This window comes from Marmota flaviventris, chromosome X, assembly GCF_047511675.1.
Source record: "Marmota flaviventris isolate mMarFla1 chromosome X, mMarFla1.hap1, whole genome shotgun sequence".
In the NCBI taxonomy this organism is placed as follows: domain Eukaryota; kingdom Metazoa; phylum Chordata; class Mammalia; order Rodentia; family Sciuridae; genus Marmota; species Marmota flaviventris.
Window position 1 is genome coordinate 36,527,617 of NC_092518.1, and position 18,856 is coordinate 36,546,472.

The 18,856-nt window shown below is 37.8% G+C and overlaps 1 protein-coding gene across 1 annotated transcript in view; it reads right to left on the reverse strand.

Annotated features, from left to right (window-relative positions):
* Efhc2 (EF-hand domain containing 2) overlaps positions 1 to 18,856 on the reverse strand; it is a 146,112-nt gene that overhangs the window by 24,375 nt on the left and 102,881 nt on the right. Inside the window, exons 12-13 of the mRNA XM_027927318.2 lie at positions 7,413 to 7,610; positions 5,581 to 5,673 (exon numbers count right to left, since the gene is read on the reverse strand). Coding sequence (XP_027783119.2) covers positions 5,581 to 5,673; positions 7,413 to 7,610 — 291 coding nt within the window. The remainder of the gene's footprint in view (positions 1 to 5,580; positions 5,674 to 7,412; positions 7,611 to 18,856) is intronic.

An 18,856-nucleotide genomic window follows, 5' to 3' on the forward strand; every position in this document is an offset into this window, starting at 1 on the left:
CCACAGGGAATAACGCTGAGCTGCTTTATTTCTACCTTCTACAGAGGTTAAGAAAAAAAGGTTTAGTGGAGGCTATATTTTACTGAAGAGGAATCTGCTTCCTCTCTTTTGCAAAGGCTATCTCATCACTTTAGGGGAATGGGTTGGAAAGGTGAAAAGACAGAGAAAATCCATATTTGACTCACTTAGTTATGTTTGGTTTCAGGTCATTACCAGAAAACCTGGAGGTGCATCCTGAGACACCCTATAAAATTCTTCCAGGCCAGAAAACTTGAAAAAAAAAAAAAACTAGAGTTCTGGGCCACTGCATTGACTGGTCACAAAAAGTTGGGGCTGGCAAAATAGCATTGCTCAAGCTGCCAATGAGTAACTGGTTATCTCTAAATAGATAGGCCTCTAAATTCCAATTGTGGATTCAACACAGAGCTCTTTGGCAAGGTGGGTTACAGCTGCCAAGTATGGACTGTGCATACTATGCTCTGTTGGTCCACAGAGTTTGGGATTATGTAAAAGAACTACAAATTTGACTACAAACACCTTACATCTGGAAAGACAAAATTCATCTGGGTGGATAGGTATGCATGTGTGACACAAAGAAGAAGAAAGAAAGGGGGCATAGTGAAGAGAGAGAGAGAGAGACTGAGAAAGCAAGCACTCTTCTCTGAAAACTTTATCAGTATATCAGTCTGAAACATCAGCAGCCACATGGCTCAATGCTGTTCTTCAGCCTCATTGCTAGGTATTGTTGGGTGAAATTACATATGCGTCCAAACCCTGCCTCTGGGAGGGGTCGGGGGCAGGGCTGGGGAGAACATAATGAGATGATTTTAAAGCCCTGTTAACTTTTTCCATTTTAATAGATCTTTCTGGATGAGGCACCAACTCTCTTGGGAGGCCAGTTCTAAGGCATTCCATGGAACCCAAAGCTAGCTATAAAAGATTGGCTTGGGGCAGAGCTGATGGGGAAAGAGTTGCACTTGAATTTCTAGTTATTCCAAGTCTAGATTCAGAAGGCCTCAATTAGGGGAGGAAGCCACCTATTTACACTCCAGTCCCACAAGAAACTCAGGATGGAATAACCTCAGAACTCTCTTCATCTTTTATGGTTTGAGAGTCAGAATTTCTTGCCTATTAGTAGTGAGGAGCATTTACATTCAAATTAAGGCTCAGAGGGGTTGAGGAAATACACCAAGACCACATAACCAGAAGCAGCAGAACTAGACTTCAGAGTTAGGTCTGGTGGATCCCAAGCCCACGGTTTTCTCCTCCATGAACAATATATCAGCACAGGATAAGTCTGTGAGGCTGCAAAGATGAATGAGACATAGTCCCTACCCCTAGGAGCTGAGATAGAAACAAAGATTGAGGGCGTCTTAGGGAGTTTTTGTTCTAATTCCATTTGAGACTCACTTTGGACTTAAGCATGTTCTTGCAGTGAGAGACTCTCCTTAGACCTCCATGTTTGCATTTATCAAATGAAGAATAATGGCTACCATCAATTAAAATATACCTTTTAATATGCTCAAGAATGTACAAAATATTCTTAGGTCCTTAGCACTAAGTCAAGGCAAAGTGTCACTCCTATTATTAATGGGTAATAGGCACTGCTACAAAGAACATTTAAGTCTGATGTTCTGTGCATTAGTAAAATGAATTTGTGTAGTGAGTAAGGTGACCTCATACTAGCTCTCTTCATACAAACTGATAGGGACTGGAGCAACTGAAGGTGAAAAGATTTTGAGGTCCAGATCTTGGCTTGGATTGTGCTAATTAGGAAAAGGCCTAGCTGAATTACAATAACAATGGGAACAGAGCAGACAAGAAATCTTAGTACCAAAACACTGGGTCAGGAGAAACAATTGGGTAACAACCAGTGGGTGAAAGAAAGTACCCAATTCTTCAGTCATACAGTCTTTCATCTTGTGATCTGAATCCATGCAACAGTGCCACTTGACAAACTGCCTGGGCTTATCACAAAGCAGGTAAATCTACCCTTGGGCAGAGTGTGCACTGAACAAAATCAACAAACTCCATGCCTTCCTCCCATGGGAGACTGCAGACGTCAGAGGGGGTTCTGGCTTAGCATGCCATGAGGAGGCTGTGCAGAAAGAGACTCTGGTCAAGGCTCTGTAAAGCTCTGTGGAGTCTGTGGGGAACAATAAGAATGCAGAATATAAATGTAAGCTGCAGGCTGATGGGCCCATTAGGAATTAGGGCAGTCTTTGAAAGGAATCTGCGGAGATGATGCAAAACACCAAGCATGTGACCCAAATCATGGCAGGGCATATTGGAAGGAGAAGGGAATGGGAATGAGACATTTTCTAATCTGATTAGTCTGAAGTTTCCCCTGAGTGTGGAGAAGGGTCACCGCACAATTAGAGGCAAAGTTAGACTGAACATGGTCTGCTTAGCAGTGGAGAGGGGTGAACTCCTCAAAGCTAAGCTGGGCAGGGAGGCAGATGTGTTTAGAGACAGAAACAACTTTGAAAGCAAGTTGCGGAATCTTTTTTTTTTTTTGCATTTAATGTCAAATTGTAAAGGCAAAGACAAAACAGTCTGCTGAGAGAATGGGAGGATGATGACTTGGTGGCCTCAGCACTGGCTAAGAAACCTCTAGGTCCTCCAGAGGCCAGGCTCCCACATTACTGGACTTTCTAGGACAACTCGTCCTCAGGCCCATCAAGAGATAATCTAATAAACATCCCAGCTTCCTGACTAGAAGACAGCTTAATGTGTGAAAAGCATCCAGATCCAACTATTGAAAAACAAGACTTCCTTCATAAAGAAGGACACAGGATTCTCCCAGTTCATTTCTAAGTCAGACTGTGTGGTCTATGGTCCCTGACTTCAACTTCTCTCTTAGACCCTAGTCAATAGTTAGCATCAGGTGCTGTGTTGGGTACTTTATATACATTATCTCAATTACTCCTTTGAATCAGTAGGAAGTAAATACTGTTGTCTGTTTGTGTTAGTCAACTTTTTTTGCTGTGACCAAAATACCTGACAAACAACTTAAAGGATGAAAAAGTTTATTTTGGCTTCCAGTTTCAGTCCATGGCTGGCCAGTCTATTGCTTTGGATCTGAGGTGAGGTAGCACATTGTGGTAAAAGGAGGTGGTAAAGGGAAGCTGCTCAACTCATTGTAGTCAGGAAGGAAGGGTGGGGAAGAAGTCAGGGACAAGATGTCTTGTCCCCAAGGGCATACCCTCAGTGACCTACTTCCTTCAAAAATGCCCCTCTTGTCTTCAGTTTCCATCTCCTCCCAATAGTCCATTCAAATTATTCATCCCTCAGTGGACTAATCCACTGGTGAGGTCAGAGCCCTCATGATCCAGTCACTTCTCAAAAGCCCCACCTCTGGACATTACTACATTGGAGACCAAGTCTTTAACACATGAGCTTTTGGAAGACATTCTGAACCAAATCATAACACTCTTTTTAGAGGTAAGGAATCTGAGATTTAAGCAGGTCCAAACTCTTGCTCAAGATCACATAGCTAGTAAGTAGATTCAAAGAATATGAAAAACAAGGTAGGGAAGTAAAACTGCCAAGATGTGACAATTCATTGATTGTTTACTGGTGGTAAATTAAAGGGGTTAGAAGCAGGTGTTTGCATCTAAATGGATCAAAAGTCAAGTCACAACTCTTCATTATAAGGTAAGGGATAAAAAGAGAAATATAAATAGTGTTGTGAGAAATCTTAGGATACAATCACTTCAATCATCAGCCAAGCAAATGTGAGAGGGATTCATGGATATGGTGGCATTTGAAATGGGTCTTGAAGGAAGAGCTGGCTTTCAGTAGGTGAAGAAAATTGGGAGCTATTTCCTATGAAAGAAATAGCCAGAGAAAAGGCAAAAAAGGTAGGAAAACATGAGAAATATGTATAAAATGCTAGATGGCCCAATTTCACTGGCATATCGGGAAAATGAAGGAGTGCTTTGGGAATGTGATAACTACAGAGAATTCTGACTCCTAGGCACATGTACTTCATCTCAGGTCTTTTACACCAGGATGACTTACTTATCCTTCATACTACTACTAGAAAATAAAAGAAAATGAGCTAAAACTAACAAACAAAACAAATAGAACCGATAGTCTAGAAAATTACTCCAGGTCAATCTAATGCATATACACACACATATCCAAAGGGGTTTACCCTTCTCTTGATTTTCCTCCTGACGCTTGGACCCTAGTTCTCCAAATGGGAATTTGTTTTTATCTCTTCCTTTGGTTTCTCCTTTAGTCTCAGACAAAGGACATCCCACCCAACCCCTGCTTGAGAACAACACTCCAACTGGAAACCCTAAGTCCCATGATGGAGAAGGAGGAAAAGTAGTTTAAAACTAAAGACTTTGGTCTTAGGAAGCAATGAGATACTACAAAAGGTTTGTGAGTAGAAGAGTGACACAATGATATTTTTGCTCTTAGAAGATATTTAGTTGTAGTCCGTAAAGGTAGATTTAAAAATTTAGACACTGGTGGAAGAAAGACTAAGGTGGAGGACCTGAAATAGTCAAGAAGAAATGTAGATCAGAACAAGTGTAATGATAATGATAATGAAGAGGAGACAGTGGGTATAGGCAGCAGGAAGGAGGTAGAACTCTTAAAGACATCCTAATATATTGGCTATTGACAATTATTCAAAATTGATATAAGTGGGCTAGGGTTTTAGCTCAGGGGTAGAGCACTTACATAGCATGTACAAGGTCCTGGGTTTGATCTCTAGTACAAAAGAAAATTTGTTAGAATCAAGGCATGTGCATTTAAAAGGTTCAGGGATCAAGTCACAATGCTGCTTCTTCTAGACTATAAGACTAGGCAAAATACCTTATTTCTCTAAACCTCAACATCCTCATGTATAAGACAGGAAGGATAATAGTTCTGACCACACTACGTTATTCTCAAAAAATAAATAAAATAATGCATCCAAAGCAATGATTACAATGCCTAGCATGAAGTCAAAAATGTCAAAATTATCAAGACATCTAAGTCAGTGGAGGAGCTGGAGCAATACCATAGGAAACATAAAAGATGACCAGAATCTGAGGAATGGGACAGGTGCTGCCAGAAAGTCAGAAGTCATGTTCAACAGAAGCAATGTGTTTTAGAAAGCAATTCATTATGCTTTCCTTTTATGCCATCATAATATGTATATATTTTATATATAGTGCTCCAGCAAGTCCTATGCTAATAACCCTAGATCCTTTTACCACATGTTTTAGTCATCAGGAACTACTGCTTCGAAAAACCTACCCCAAATTTTACATCTAATGTTCTCACAATCAGTTAAGTTGTACATTTACTTTTTTCTCAGAAATATATATATATATATATATATATATATATATATATATATATGATAATGTCAAAATGATAATAATTCATAATAGGCTCTCTAACATTTAAAATCATGACTAACTTCTCCTTTTATAGTATTTAAATGGAAGTGGCTCTTCAATGATATAATCAAAATAGTTATGGTCAATTTAAGGGTAATTAAAGGGAGATGTAAAAGCAGAAATTGTCTCTAAAACAAAAATATGCAGAAGAATCCCATCATGGGGATATCTTACTTACCTGGATAGTAAGTTTCCTAGAAGATCATCACTCAAAGGTAACCTGGAGGACTTGCACAGCCTTTGGATGTCTTTGGTGGGTAATACATGTTTTCTGCATTAAAAAAATGTATTGACTTTTATATACTTTGTGTCTCTCTGGTAAAATTACATGTTATAAGAAAAAAAATACAAATGTGATATGTCCTAAAAATATGCACATGAAAGTAAGTATGAGAACTTGTATTGGAGTTCATAGTAAGGAAAAACAGTCATATTGCATTTCACCCACTTTTTCCATTTTAGAGGTCACCAAATTCTGTCATTATGAAGGCCTCTCCTTCAAGATTCAGATTCTTGGTTGGTGATAGTACTGCCTATTAAGGCTGTAACCACGAGTGTTGCTCTTAGTAATCGATCTGCATTCTTGACCACTAGTCAAAAACAGTTTTGATATCTGAAAACATCTCCTAATTTGACAGGCATCTAGAGCCTCCAACACAAGTATGATATGACTTGAGGGCATTTTTCTGGTCTTTTTTTTGGATCCAAACCCAGCTGGGGCCTTAACATTCACTTTGATTTTGTCTAATGCAAGTCAAAACGACTCTAGAGGAGGCCCAATGGTCATTTCAGTAGTCTCACTTGGCCGATGTTTTCCCAGGCACCATGCAAAATGAGAAACAAGAAGAAAGAAAGTGGGCTCTTTTCTTTGCAATGAGAATGTTGATATTTCCAATCAAAGGTTGTTGGATCTATAAGAACCCCATGCTGTCTGATTAAGCAACCCCAATACTCCCAAGAAGTTTTCATTTAGCAAAGGAGGGTCAGGTTCCTCACCCTGGGGAAGGGGCACCACCATGGTTCAAGGTAGAGCCAGAATTATGCAAAGACCAGTCCAAAGATCCTCTGGGAGGTTCAAGGAAGCTTAAAGCTTTAATGAAAAATAATATTTCAATAAGGATGCATTATAGATTAGAGAAACTATGGTACCTTCAAAGATACTTAGGGCATGTAGCTGGCCATTTGGGTGTAGACTTCAAGTCTGGGGATGAACAAGGGGGTCAGAGGGAAGAGAAATGGCAGTGGTATGTAGTAAAAGGGCTAGAAGCTAGAGTGAGAACTAAGATTTTTCTAACTCTAGATAAAATCAATAATTTTTACGTCTCCCCACTATATCAGATCTATGGATAAGATGAAATCCAAAACATAGTGAGATGTTTGGATCCATTTGTACATAACAATGGTTTAATAAAACTGTACACACACATGTTCAGTGTACTAGAAATAGATTGCACTAAGCATCATTACTTTTAAGAAGAAATAATTTATTTTAAACTTTATTTATTTATTCATTTTAGTTGTTGATGGACTTTTATTTTTTATTTACATGTGGTGCTGAGAATCGAACCCAGTGCCTCACACATTCGAGGCAAGCACTCTACCACTGAGCTACAACCTCAGCCCCAAGAAGAATAATTTAAAAGAAATTCTGTAGAAAGTTTAATTATAAATTCTCTGCCCTGTGTATTATAAAAGTCACATTTATAAATCCCAATTAGTACTAAAACAATGTAAGAAGATATCTTAGAATTAAACATGCTAATGTCTTGATTTACTATGCTTCAGTTGAAAGCTTCTAGAAGCAAATGAAAATAAAAGGGGAGAGCCTATTCTTTTAAAGACATAGGGCCTCCCCTGTTCCCTAAGTATTTAAGGTGGCTTTGCTAAAAGGTAGAGTATGATGAGACATATCAATTTTCTTTTTGCCCTTTTGGATGAATATAAATTCCTTCATTACTCAGGTTCACATAAACTTAAATGATTTATTAGAATCAATAAAATGAAGCTTACTTTTCTCGATCTTCATACACACAGTTAAAAATGAGTCTGTCAAAATTCTCATATATATTTTTCTTGAGCTTTTCATGGGCCTGTGCAATTAAGATATTCACATCTGTACTCATGTCCTCAGGCACACGGTAGTAGCGTGCAATGGTGATAACCTCCTGGTCTATAAGCCTCCTAGATGTTACATTCATCAATAAATCTCTGTAAAGGAAATAGGAAAATGATATCTAAGAATATTTTACCTCTCCTTCTATTAAAAGGATCCAAATTTCATTTCATGAAACTTTTACCAACAGTGTAGAGGTCAGAAAATTAACGTCTTTTAACTTAATTCTTATACTTTAGGAGCAGCAGGAAGGTACAAATGCTAGAATGAGAAATCATCAGTACTATGGTTTATAAGCAAAATGGCATTTTTCCAGAGTCAAATTTCTATCAGGTAACAGCCTACAACCAAGAAGTAAATTGTTGAAGTCCTTGAATGGTCAAAATACCTGTCACTAAGTTCATGACTTTAAAAATGTCTATTAAACTTCCTTACACAAAATAGTAACTGACTTAGGTTTCTGGTTTCCCAGGACACAAAATTTATAAATCAATAAATCAGAACTGTGTTTTGGAAATGGGGAAAGCAATTATGCACATTTCTGTAATAAAAAGTAAAAACTTAAAAATAAGAAGAAAGTTAAAAGAGTTATGTAAGGATACAGTTGTCTGACTTTTTAGAAGGCAAATGGCATTAAGATTATTCGGCAGAGATAAAAAATAAATAACAACAACATATTAACAATGGAGGCCCAAAGCATAACAAGACTATTTTATTTTCAGCGTGTCCTGTGTGAAGCTATAGACTATGTAGCATACATTAGGAAGAATTATATAAGTGATTAAAATGCAAAAATATTATGGTGGTTACATGAATTAGCTTCCATAAGAAAAACTTTCTTACTTGAAATAATTCAACTCTCAAAACTCCCAAATAATTCAACTCCCCAAAATCCCAAATAAAGGAAGAAAATAAAATTTTATTATAGATTGGTTTTTCAGAAGAATGGCTTTTAGTTCTTTTAGATAATTCTGGCCATTATCACTATCATTTAAGAATTCTAGCTGGGTACAATGGCACATACCTGTAATCCCAGTGGCTCAGGAGGCTGAGGCAAGAGGATTGATTACAAATTCAATCCAGCCTCAGCAACTTAGTGAGGCCCTAAACAACTTAGTGAGACCCTGTCTCTAAATTAAATACCAAAAAAAGGTAACAATGGCTGTGGGTCAGTGGTTAAGCACCCCTGGGTTCAATCTCCAATACAAAAAAAAAAAAAAAAAAATTCTAGGTTCCCCTAGAATTTCTTTAGATCGAGTCTAAGAAAGCCCATAATGTTCTTTCCAAAGGAAATGCATTTTACCTACATCTACTTCTCAAGGTTTTGAGTTTTTTGGTTTGGTTTTATATTTTTAATGGGAAATGAGGGCCAAATGCAATCAAGGGGAGCCCACAATTTCAGAGAGTCAGGTCAGATAATCAATCAGGAAATCTGACAAGGGGATCACTCTATGGAAAACACTATAAAAGATACTCTGGCATCTGAACTTTTCAGTCCATACTCCAAGCATTCAGATGAGATCTCAAAGCTGCAAGATTGTAGAGCCAATTGAATGAAATGAGTAATAGCAATAACAACCTCTACCATTTACTGTGGTCTTGCTATATGCCTGGTCATCTGCTGCCAGGTACTTTTAGCATGGATTGTCTCATCTGACCTAAGAGGTAAGGTACTATTATCATCCTCATTTTACAGATGAGAACATTGAGACACTGAAATGTTAAGTTATCCACCCCATATCACAAAATCCAGAATGAAAACGCTGTCTGGCTTCAAAGCCCATGCTTCTGTATATTCCTCTATCCCCCGTCCTCCGTTGGGAAAGAAGATAGAATAGAAGTGGTGTGGAGCTCAGGTGAAACTTCCTAAAGGCAGTGAATTTTGAGCTGATTTTTTTAATGTCCCTCTCTTCCTTTTACTATCCATGCTATGGTTTGAATGTGTGTCCCCAAAGTTCATGGGTTGGAAATCTAATCTTCCAATTCATGTGTTAATGGTTAGAAGATAGACCTTCAGGAGGTAATCAGGATTAGATGAGGTCATGAAGGTAAGGTAGGGCCCCTATGATGGCATTAGCAGCTTTATAAGAAGAGGAAGAGAGACCTGAGCTAGTAAGCTTGCTGTTGTGCCATGTGATACCTCCCACCATGTCATGAGGCAGCAAGGCCCTCACCAAATGCCAAGCAGATGCCCACATCATGCTCTTGGACTTCACACACTCCAGAATCATGAGCCCAACATGTGTCTATTTATTGTAAATTACTGTGTCTCAGGTATCTTGTAATAGCAACAGAAAATGGAATAAGACAATTCATTACCTCTCCTTTGAGGACTATCCTTAGCCAGCACAAAAAGGTAAGAGAAAATAATTTCAGAAACATTGAGTCACCAGCCATCTCTGACAGGGTGGGTAACTGATCATAGAAGAGATGCTACAAGGAAAGCCCTGGCTCATTTGCAGCATTGGTCACGGAATAATCAGTCATGATCATACATAAAATGAAACACTATACAACTATTAATGCTATGTTGATTGGTATTTGTTTGTATAAAATATGTCTAGAGAGGGACTGGGGTTATGGCTCAGTGTTAGAGCACTTGCCTAGTATGTGAGGCCCTGGGTTCAATCCTCAGCACCACATAAAAATAAATAAATAAAATAAAGGTATTGTGTCCATCTACAACTGGAAAAAAAAAAGAGATGTTTGGGCTATGTTGATGTAACACGATCCCAGTGAAACTCAATATATAGGTGCATATAGAGTCATAAGGAGAAAGAAAACACAGAGAAGAGATGGACCAAAACATCAATAGCAGTATCCTTCATTGCCAAGATTTCTTTTTTTAAAAGGCATTTTCATTTTTCTCAGCTTTTGTAACAATCAAATATTACTTTCATTATCAGAAATAAAACCTTTCAAACAGCTTTTTCCTTTTGCAAGTAGACTAGTGTGTGAAGAAGAGCAAGCGGCACACACCCAAGGACAAGGAAAAAAAAAAAAAAAACATGTGCAGCAATAACTAGAAACTTTGCACGCACCTTTAACTAAACTTATTATAGTACCACCAGATCATAAAAGTTTATTTTCCTTTTCATTGGATAAACTGAAATTATCCTGGCTTCACTGCAGTTAAAATTTATATCTGCTGGGATTTTGTATGCTTGGATTTTAAACAGCTCAGTATTCCACAGCATTACATGGCATTATGTGAGAGCTTCTAACAAGCTATGCCATACTTAAAACTGTCATCAGTCCTGCAGGGCATCAGAGGACTTGCAGCAGCTACCCCTGTGGCTGCAATACCCACAGGAGGCAGATTGCTGAACCAGGGATCTCAACCATGGCATCTCAGTCTCGCTTTGCAGATCTCAACAGGCTGCCACTACTTTGCCCTGCATTTGCCATGTGTGCCTTTTTTTAGGACTTGCTCCATTTTATCTAGTTGGGCATGGTGGCGCACACCTGTAATCCCAGCCACTTGGGATCCTGAGGCAGGAGGATCATGAGTTCAAAGCCAGCCTCAGCAACTTAGCAAGGCCCTAAGGGAGACCCTGTCTCTAGACAAAATATTTAAAAGGGCTGGGGATGTGGCTCAGCAGTTAAGCACCCCTGAGTTCAATCCCTGGTACCAAAAAAACAAAACAAAACAAACAAACAAACAAAAACTTTTAATAGGCCTCAAAGAATTAGGGTCTTTTTAAAAGTAGTACACTCCATTTTTATTGTGACAAAGTACACATGGCATGAAATTCACCATTTGTGACATTTATGACATTGGCAATGTTGTGCAACTACCACTTTTATCTAGTTCCAAAACATTTTCATCATCTCAAAGAAACCCCATGCCCATTAAGCAGTTACTCTCCTTTCCTTCCTCCCCACAGTCCTCTCTCCTACCCAGCAACCACCAATTTGCTTTCTACCTCCGGACTTGACAATTCTGGATATTTCATATAAATGGAATCATATGTGGTCTTTAGTGACTTGTTTTTCTTCCTTAATACATGTTTTCAGGGTTCATTCATGCTGTAACATGCTTAGGTATTTCACACTTTTTTATGACTGAAAAATATACCATTATATGAATGTACTACATTTGGCTTATCCATTTGCTCTGATGGATATTTGGGTTGTTTCTACCCTTTTTTTGGGGGGTGGTACTAGGGATTGAACTCAGGGGCACTCGACCACTGAGCCACATCCCCAGCCCTATTTTGTATTTTATTTAGAGACAGGGTCTCACTGAGTTGCTTAGCACCTCACTTTTGCTGAAGCTGGCTTTGAACTCGTGATCCTCCTGCCTCAGCCTCCCAAGCCACTGGGATTATAGGCGTGCACCACTGCACCCAGCATTTCTACCTATTGTCAATAGTACTGCTATGAACGTGTGTAAAAGATTTTGTTTGAACATCTGTCTTCAGTTCTTTTGGGTATATGTACTCCGGAGTAGGATTGCTGGGTCATACAGTAACTCTACATTTAACCCGTTGGGAAAATACCAAACATTTTTCTGCACACTTCACTTTTGCTTTGTAGCAATTGCAAAAACAAAGGTCCAAATTCCATCAAGCATAGACATTCCTCACTTATAACTTCAGAGTGAACTGAAATAAGATCTGATGCCATCATCTGATCTCAGTACTTCTTGCTCACTCATTTAAGGGGAATAAAAATGCATTTAAAAAGTGGTTATGAATTGTATTGATCATGTGCTTGCTGGTTGATATTAGCTAATATTAAGGATTCAAAGGTCAACTTACCTTTGTCTTTACCCAACATATTTTATACAGTATAATACTGTATTATAACACTATTATTTAGTTACTTTCATAAGGGATACTGCCATGATTTTCTCTGTTTTTATAATTAAAGTCATAAAACTGGAAAAAATGCCAAACTGCTCTAGGTTATTGAGGTAACTATGCAGAATTTTGAAACATGAAATGTTAAACAGTTTTACAAGACATAATTCCATTAAAGTCATCCAGTCAAGTAATAGTGAATCAAAACTTCCTTTTAAAGCTCTGAATCTCACGGTATTTTCTTACATATTGAATCATTCAAAGTCTAAGCAATGTCTTTCAAATAAACTTTAAAAATTAGTTTTGGCACAAACAAGACCTCAAGAGCCTAAACCTAGGCCCAAAGGCTTACAAGAAAATCTGGTTGAGCCTAAATTAAACCAAGCAGCAGTTTTGATCACAACTAGGTAGCACTCTTTCTCATTCCTTTCCATTTGATATTCATTGAATAAAATGTGTTTTCCTTCCTCTAATCAGAAGCCACACACACCTGCTCACATCCTACACTCCCTCAGGCTTTCTCTTACACCTGTGGCCTAATCTGAAACTGCTGCCTTACTGTCACTACATCCTAGTATGGCATACTATTTGATTTGTGCACTGCCAGAGAGCTGTGTTGGAGGAAGGAGAGATGGAAAGATACATCCAAGTGGGGCCAATACAAATGTCTAACCAAACAGACTTTGTTAAGGGTTCAAAACTGGACTCCAACTGGAGTTCAAAGCCATTTACAAATTCTTCAGCTTCATCAGAAAACAGTGCCATTACATATAGCCATTTGGACTGTGCAATGTCCATCTTTAGAAAGTGCATTTATAGACTTATTGTATAAGTGGTTTTCTCTGGAGTTGTGTAACATAGTGGCCTTGCCAGAGAGTCCAAGGAACTCCAGAGGAAACGAGGCAAAGGGGGTCACTGCAGACCATAAGAAAATCATCCATTCCAGCCAAGACTGAAAACCTGTTTTCAATTGGGAGGTGATGTGGTCTAGTGAGGAAAGTGTGAACTTTCAAATTACACAGTCCTGGATTAAAAGTCCAGTCCCATTATTTCACTAGTAAATGGAAACTATGGTAAATTACTTAACTTCTCTGTGCCTTAGTTCCTTATCGGTAAAATTGGTAATCATCATATGTGTCACAGAATTTTCTTTTGCCATTGGAGCCAGGATGATCCTACTAAACATCATGCCATTATCCTGTTCCAAACCCCCTGAGGGCTTGCCAACTCTCTCAAAGCAAAACCCAAAAGCCTCATGATGACCCCTCCTCTTCTGTCTCTCCAAACTCATCCACTCTGACCCTCCCATCTTTCCCCTCTGAATGCACCTCACTGCTCTCCTTGCTTTTCCTCAAACAAGCCAGGCATGTTCCAACCTCAGAGTCTCTGCACTTGCCATTCCTTCTAGCTGGATGAAACATTCTTCCCCCAGAAAGTTACAGTCCGGTCTTTTACCTCTTATAGGGTGTCTTCTCACCTGCTTGGATATCAGTTTCTCCATAAAGCCTTTTGTTCAACTCCTTCCTCTACAACTTTAGCCCCTTCCCTGCTTTCTTCTCCTCAATGCCATTCATTATACTTTAACCTGGTCTAGAATGTCCTTATTTTACATATCATCTTCATCATTTCTCCACAACTAGAATGTAAATTCCACAGAGGGCAGGGCTATTGATTTATTTTGTTCACTGCTGAATCCATAATACCTTAAATGGCTCCTGGCACACAGTAAGGCCTGTATAATAAATAGTTTTCTAAACAGATCAAAATTGAGGATGAAGTTATCAAGATATGAAAAGCATTTAGCATAGTGCCTGGAACTACAAATGCTCAATAAATGCAAGCATTTCTCTATAATTCTCATCATCTCACAATGAAGTTAATTTCAACTGAAGCTACTTAAAGCGTAGCTTCTCTTAATTAAGTTTATCTTAGAGGAATGTGAAATGTTTTTGATGACTCTGAAATATTTGAATTTATCTTCAACATATAAAGGGAAAATGGTCCACTTGTTTTAAATAGTCATATTCAGGAGTAAGTCTGAAGTAATAAAGTATCAAGCTCCAGGTGGGCATTACTTTATACACTGGATCAGTCTCAAAAGCTCCAAAAATACTCAATTTTTAGAAATCAAATGTAATGCCCTCTTTCACTCTCTGTTACATATAAAGAGATGCTGTCTTCATTTGGGTCATATTTAATTGGCAAAGGAGCCCAACATCTTAGCAGCAAATTCCTCTAATTTTTATCAAGTTCTTAATGACAAACACAAAGAAACTTGAAATAAATCCTTTTGAAATGAAAGAAGCTTATGATAGTATAAGTAATTACTGCCAAATTCATCTATTTTGAAAAATGACTTTTTGATAAATTTTCTAAAACAGAAGTACAGTCACATTGAAAATCACTGACCCTGTTCTCTTATTCCAAATAAATGTACACAGTTCTTGTTTTCTGTATTACTACTCTCATCCTCATTTCACATCAAATACTACAACTTTTCCTGTTTTGACATGTAGTGGAATGTACATGGTAATTTTAATTTATTTAGTTTGAAATTCAGTATGTCTTGGTACACTCAACTTCAGGGCTGTTTAAAGGTAGCCAAACAAAAAGATATTCTCATGCCATTAAGAGTGATTGCTATAAAACATTAACAGTCTTTTCTTCATTGAGGCAAAATTTTAGACATCCTTCAAAACATGCATCTATAATTATTCTGCAATTCGGTATAGTATGCATTTAAATGAACTAAAGCAATAATGAATTGTTTTTTAATTTTAAATTGTGTCAACACTTCTTGGTAAAGCAAATGCAAGTCTGGATAATGGCGACTAACTTGCAATGTGGGCAGGAAAGAGTAAATATTCATTTTGTTTTCAAGCAAAGTTTCTCATTTTCTATCACCTTCCTTTTCATTAACACCTACGCTGTGTTCAGGGATCATTTGTCTCCAAGCAAATTACACTTGTTTGGCTTTTTGTGTTTAACTGTTTCTTGCTTGGTTACCAGATGTTTTAGAGGCCGACAAGACCAAGTGGAGCACTGCAACGATAAAGGGTCCTTATGTGCAGGGTGACTCCATACAAACCCACCAGTACTTACTGATCACAAATGGGCTAAATACCAGATGGGCCTTGTGCCCTCTGGGAGCTTATAATCAACTTAGTAATTCAAGACTTAACTCATTTCAAACAATTATGAATAATATAATCAGATTCTTCATACTTTTGAAACACATTTTAAAATATCAAATTTATTGGCTTTACTGTATTATAAAAGTAATACATTTCCAATTATGGAAAATTTGGATAATTCATAAAAGTGAGATAAAAAGGGAAAGAGGAGCTGGGGATGTTGCTCTGTGGTTGAGCTCCTGCTTTGCATATCAGAGGTTCTAATTCCATATCAGCACCACACATAAAAAAAGAAAGAAAGAAAGAAGGAAAGAAAATGAAAAGAAAAACCATACACACTTCTGACACTCCAAGTATAACTAAATAAATACCCTGATACCTTTCTTTGAGGTCTATTTTCTATACAGGGGTTTTAGCCATTCTTTTTTTTAATAGTTGTGAACTTATTTTATAATCGACTTTTTTCACTTTCAACATTTCCATGTTGCACATATTCTTCTGAAACCAAAATACCAAACCGTACTTCTGTTATTGGATATTTCAAGGTTTTATTTCAAATTTTTATATAAATAATGTCATAATGAGCATCCATTTACATAAACATTTGTCTGTATTTACAATTATTCCCTTTAGACCATGTTTCAGATGTACAATTAGTAGAGCAAAAGAAAAATTCTTTTTTGGGGCCAGTAATTATTTATTAATTTTTAAATTTTTAATTAATGTATAGTAAGTATACACACACACACACATAATATAGCAATATAATTTGGTCAGTATCATTCCCCAGTTTCTCTTTCCCTGCCCTCCTTATTCCCTCTGGTCCCCTTGCTCTATTCTATAGGTCTCCCTTCCATTTTTGTGAAATCTCCCCACCTTATTTTCCCCTTTTCTCCCTCTAGCTTCTACATATGAAAGAAAACATATGACCTTTGAATTTCTGAGTTTGGCTTATTTCCCTTAATATAACACTCTCAAGTTTCATTCATTTTCCTACAAATGACATTTCATTCAACTTTATGGCTGAGTAAAACTCAAGTGTGCATATATACTACATTTTTTAAAATCCATTCATCCATTGATGGACACCTAGGCTGGTTCCATAGTTTGGTTGTCATGTATTCCACTGCTATATATATATGACTATGCATATATTATTGTAGTATGCTGGCTTCAGTTCTCATGGTGCTAATTGCCTTTACCCTCCCATATGCAATGGATATCACCCATATTCAAAGTGTTTCCCAATTTGACAGGCAAAAGTGATGGTTTGTTTTAATCACTAATGATTTGATAACTAATAAACATCTCTTCACCTTATTTGTTAAGACATTATATTTCTTCTAGTGTGTTCTGTCTACATGGGTCCCTTGCCCATGTATCTATTCATCCATCCAACAAACATTGAATATTAAACTCCAGGTCAGTTGATGGAGTATAAGACAGCAATGGAATAGATTTGACCTTCAGCCCTCAATCCCTGTATCCTAGAGTTAATGACAGACAAGAAGGAAGGCAAACTCAACAGAACAGAAAAAGGGGCTACAATAAAGATCTGGCTATAAGTTCAGAGAGAGGACCTGTCATCCAGTCAAGCACATGTCTATGCCATGTAGGATTCACTGCAGAGATGGTAGTGGAGCAGACCTTGAAGATGAATGATAATCTGTTAATCAGAGAAGTGGAAAACAAGATGGGAAGGAGGAAGATGGGAGGAATAGGAGAAAGAACCATATCCTTGAATACTAAAGAAGGCAAGAAGATGGTACACTGTAGGGAGTGGGGGCTGCACAGAGCATTAATAACAGAAGCTATTGTTATTAAGTGCTCAGTGTATGCCAGACATTGAACTGTTTCACATGTATGAACTTATTTAATCCTTATGATAATTCTTTCATGATTATATTTATATTATTATTTTATATCATTATTTTTATCTGTGTGCTCAAGGGCACATCAATAGTGAGAAGATGAAGCCAAGATTTGAACTGAGATCTCTGGGATTCTTAGGATGACTAGAACAAAGCAAGAGATAAACAGGGAGCTGGCAGGTGGGGCCCAATCATGACAGGCACACATGTGGGCCATGGCCCCCCCTAGTTTTCTTTTACTGATGAAGGGAATATCTTGAAGGGTGTTGAGCAAAAGAGCAATAGGAACAGAGTTTGACATCAGACAGAGCCCTAAGGAAGAAATGGGAAGGTGGGTCTGCCATTGAGGGCTTACTGGGACAATGGAGAGAACAGGACAAGAACTAAGAGCTGAGAGTTATCAACTAGGTCTCTTGTTGAGTTTCTAGGAGACAAAGCCATCATGGAAGCTAGCTTTGGACAGTGGAAGAAACACCCTTCTACTGAGATGAAAAAGGAAGAGTGTAATGTTATAGGTGTAGGGGCAGGTGGGAAGTTTATATCTCAGGATCTCTCTATTCTCTGCTTATCTGGAGATGAGATTTTCTATTATGAATGGGAGGGAAATGATGAGGTTCAGAGCTTAAGAGTGAGAAAAGTTTGAGACATCCATGTGCGGGATGGGAAAGGCCTTGCTGAGTCTTGACTCCATCCGTAACTATTTCTTCATTCTTTTTTTTTAAGAGATATATAGAATTTTTTTTAGTATTTTTTTTTTTTTTTTTTTTTTTTTTTAGTTTTCGGTGGACACAACATTTTTATTTTATTTTTTATGTGGTTCTGAGGATCGAATCCAGGGCCCCCCACATGCCAGGCGAGTGCGCTACCGCTTGAGCCACATCCCCAGCCCCTATTTCTTCATTCTTAACTACATGCTAATTCATCAATTGTTCATCTGAGAGTAAAATCATATTTCATCTTTATCTTTGATAATTAGGTAAATAGAGGTTTATAATATTTTAAGGCAATTTCAAGTTAATCCACATAAAATTCCAAATGGAATTACAGAACCTAGGAGCAAACCACATTTTACTGCCATCTGTGTCCTTGATTTCTTGTTCCCTGGTGATCCTTTCCTTTCAGCATATAGACAAGTTCATGTCACCCAACTTAAAGGGGCATCAAATCCTAATCTTTCACCTTCTGACCTACAAAGTCATCCCAGTGGTGATCCATTAGCCTGGCAGACCCTGTCTTTCACAGAAGCTTTATGACATCAAAGCTTTATGACATTAAGAGTCAAAATGGTGGTATTTGGCAGTTGTCTAACCCTCTCTTGGCAAAGTAAAATCCCTAGGGTTCCTGAGCAAGTAAGGAAGAAGGGGAAGATAAGAGGTCTCAAGAAAAATTTAACAGAAACTATACAAGAATAATTCCTGATCCAGGCTGAGCATCCCTAATTGGAAAACCCCAAATCCAAAATGCTCTGAAATCCATTTCACATTTTTTTTTTAATTAGGGATTCTCAACTGGTAAAGTCTATACAAATATT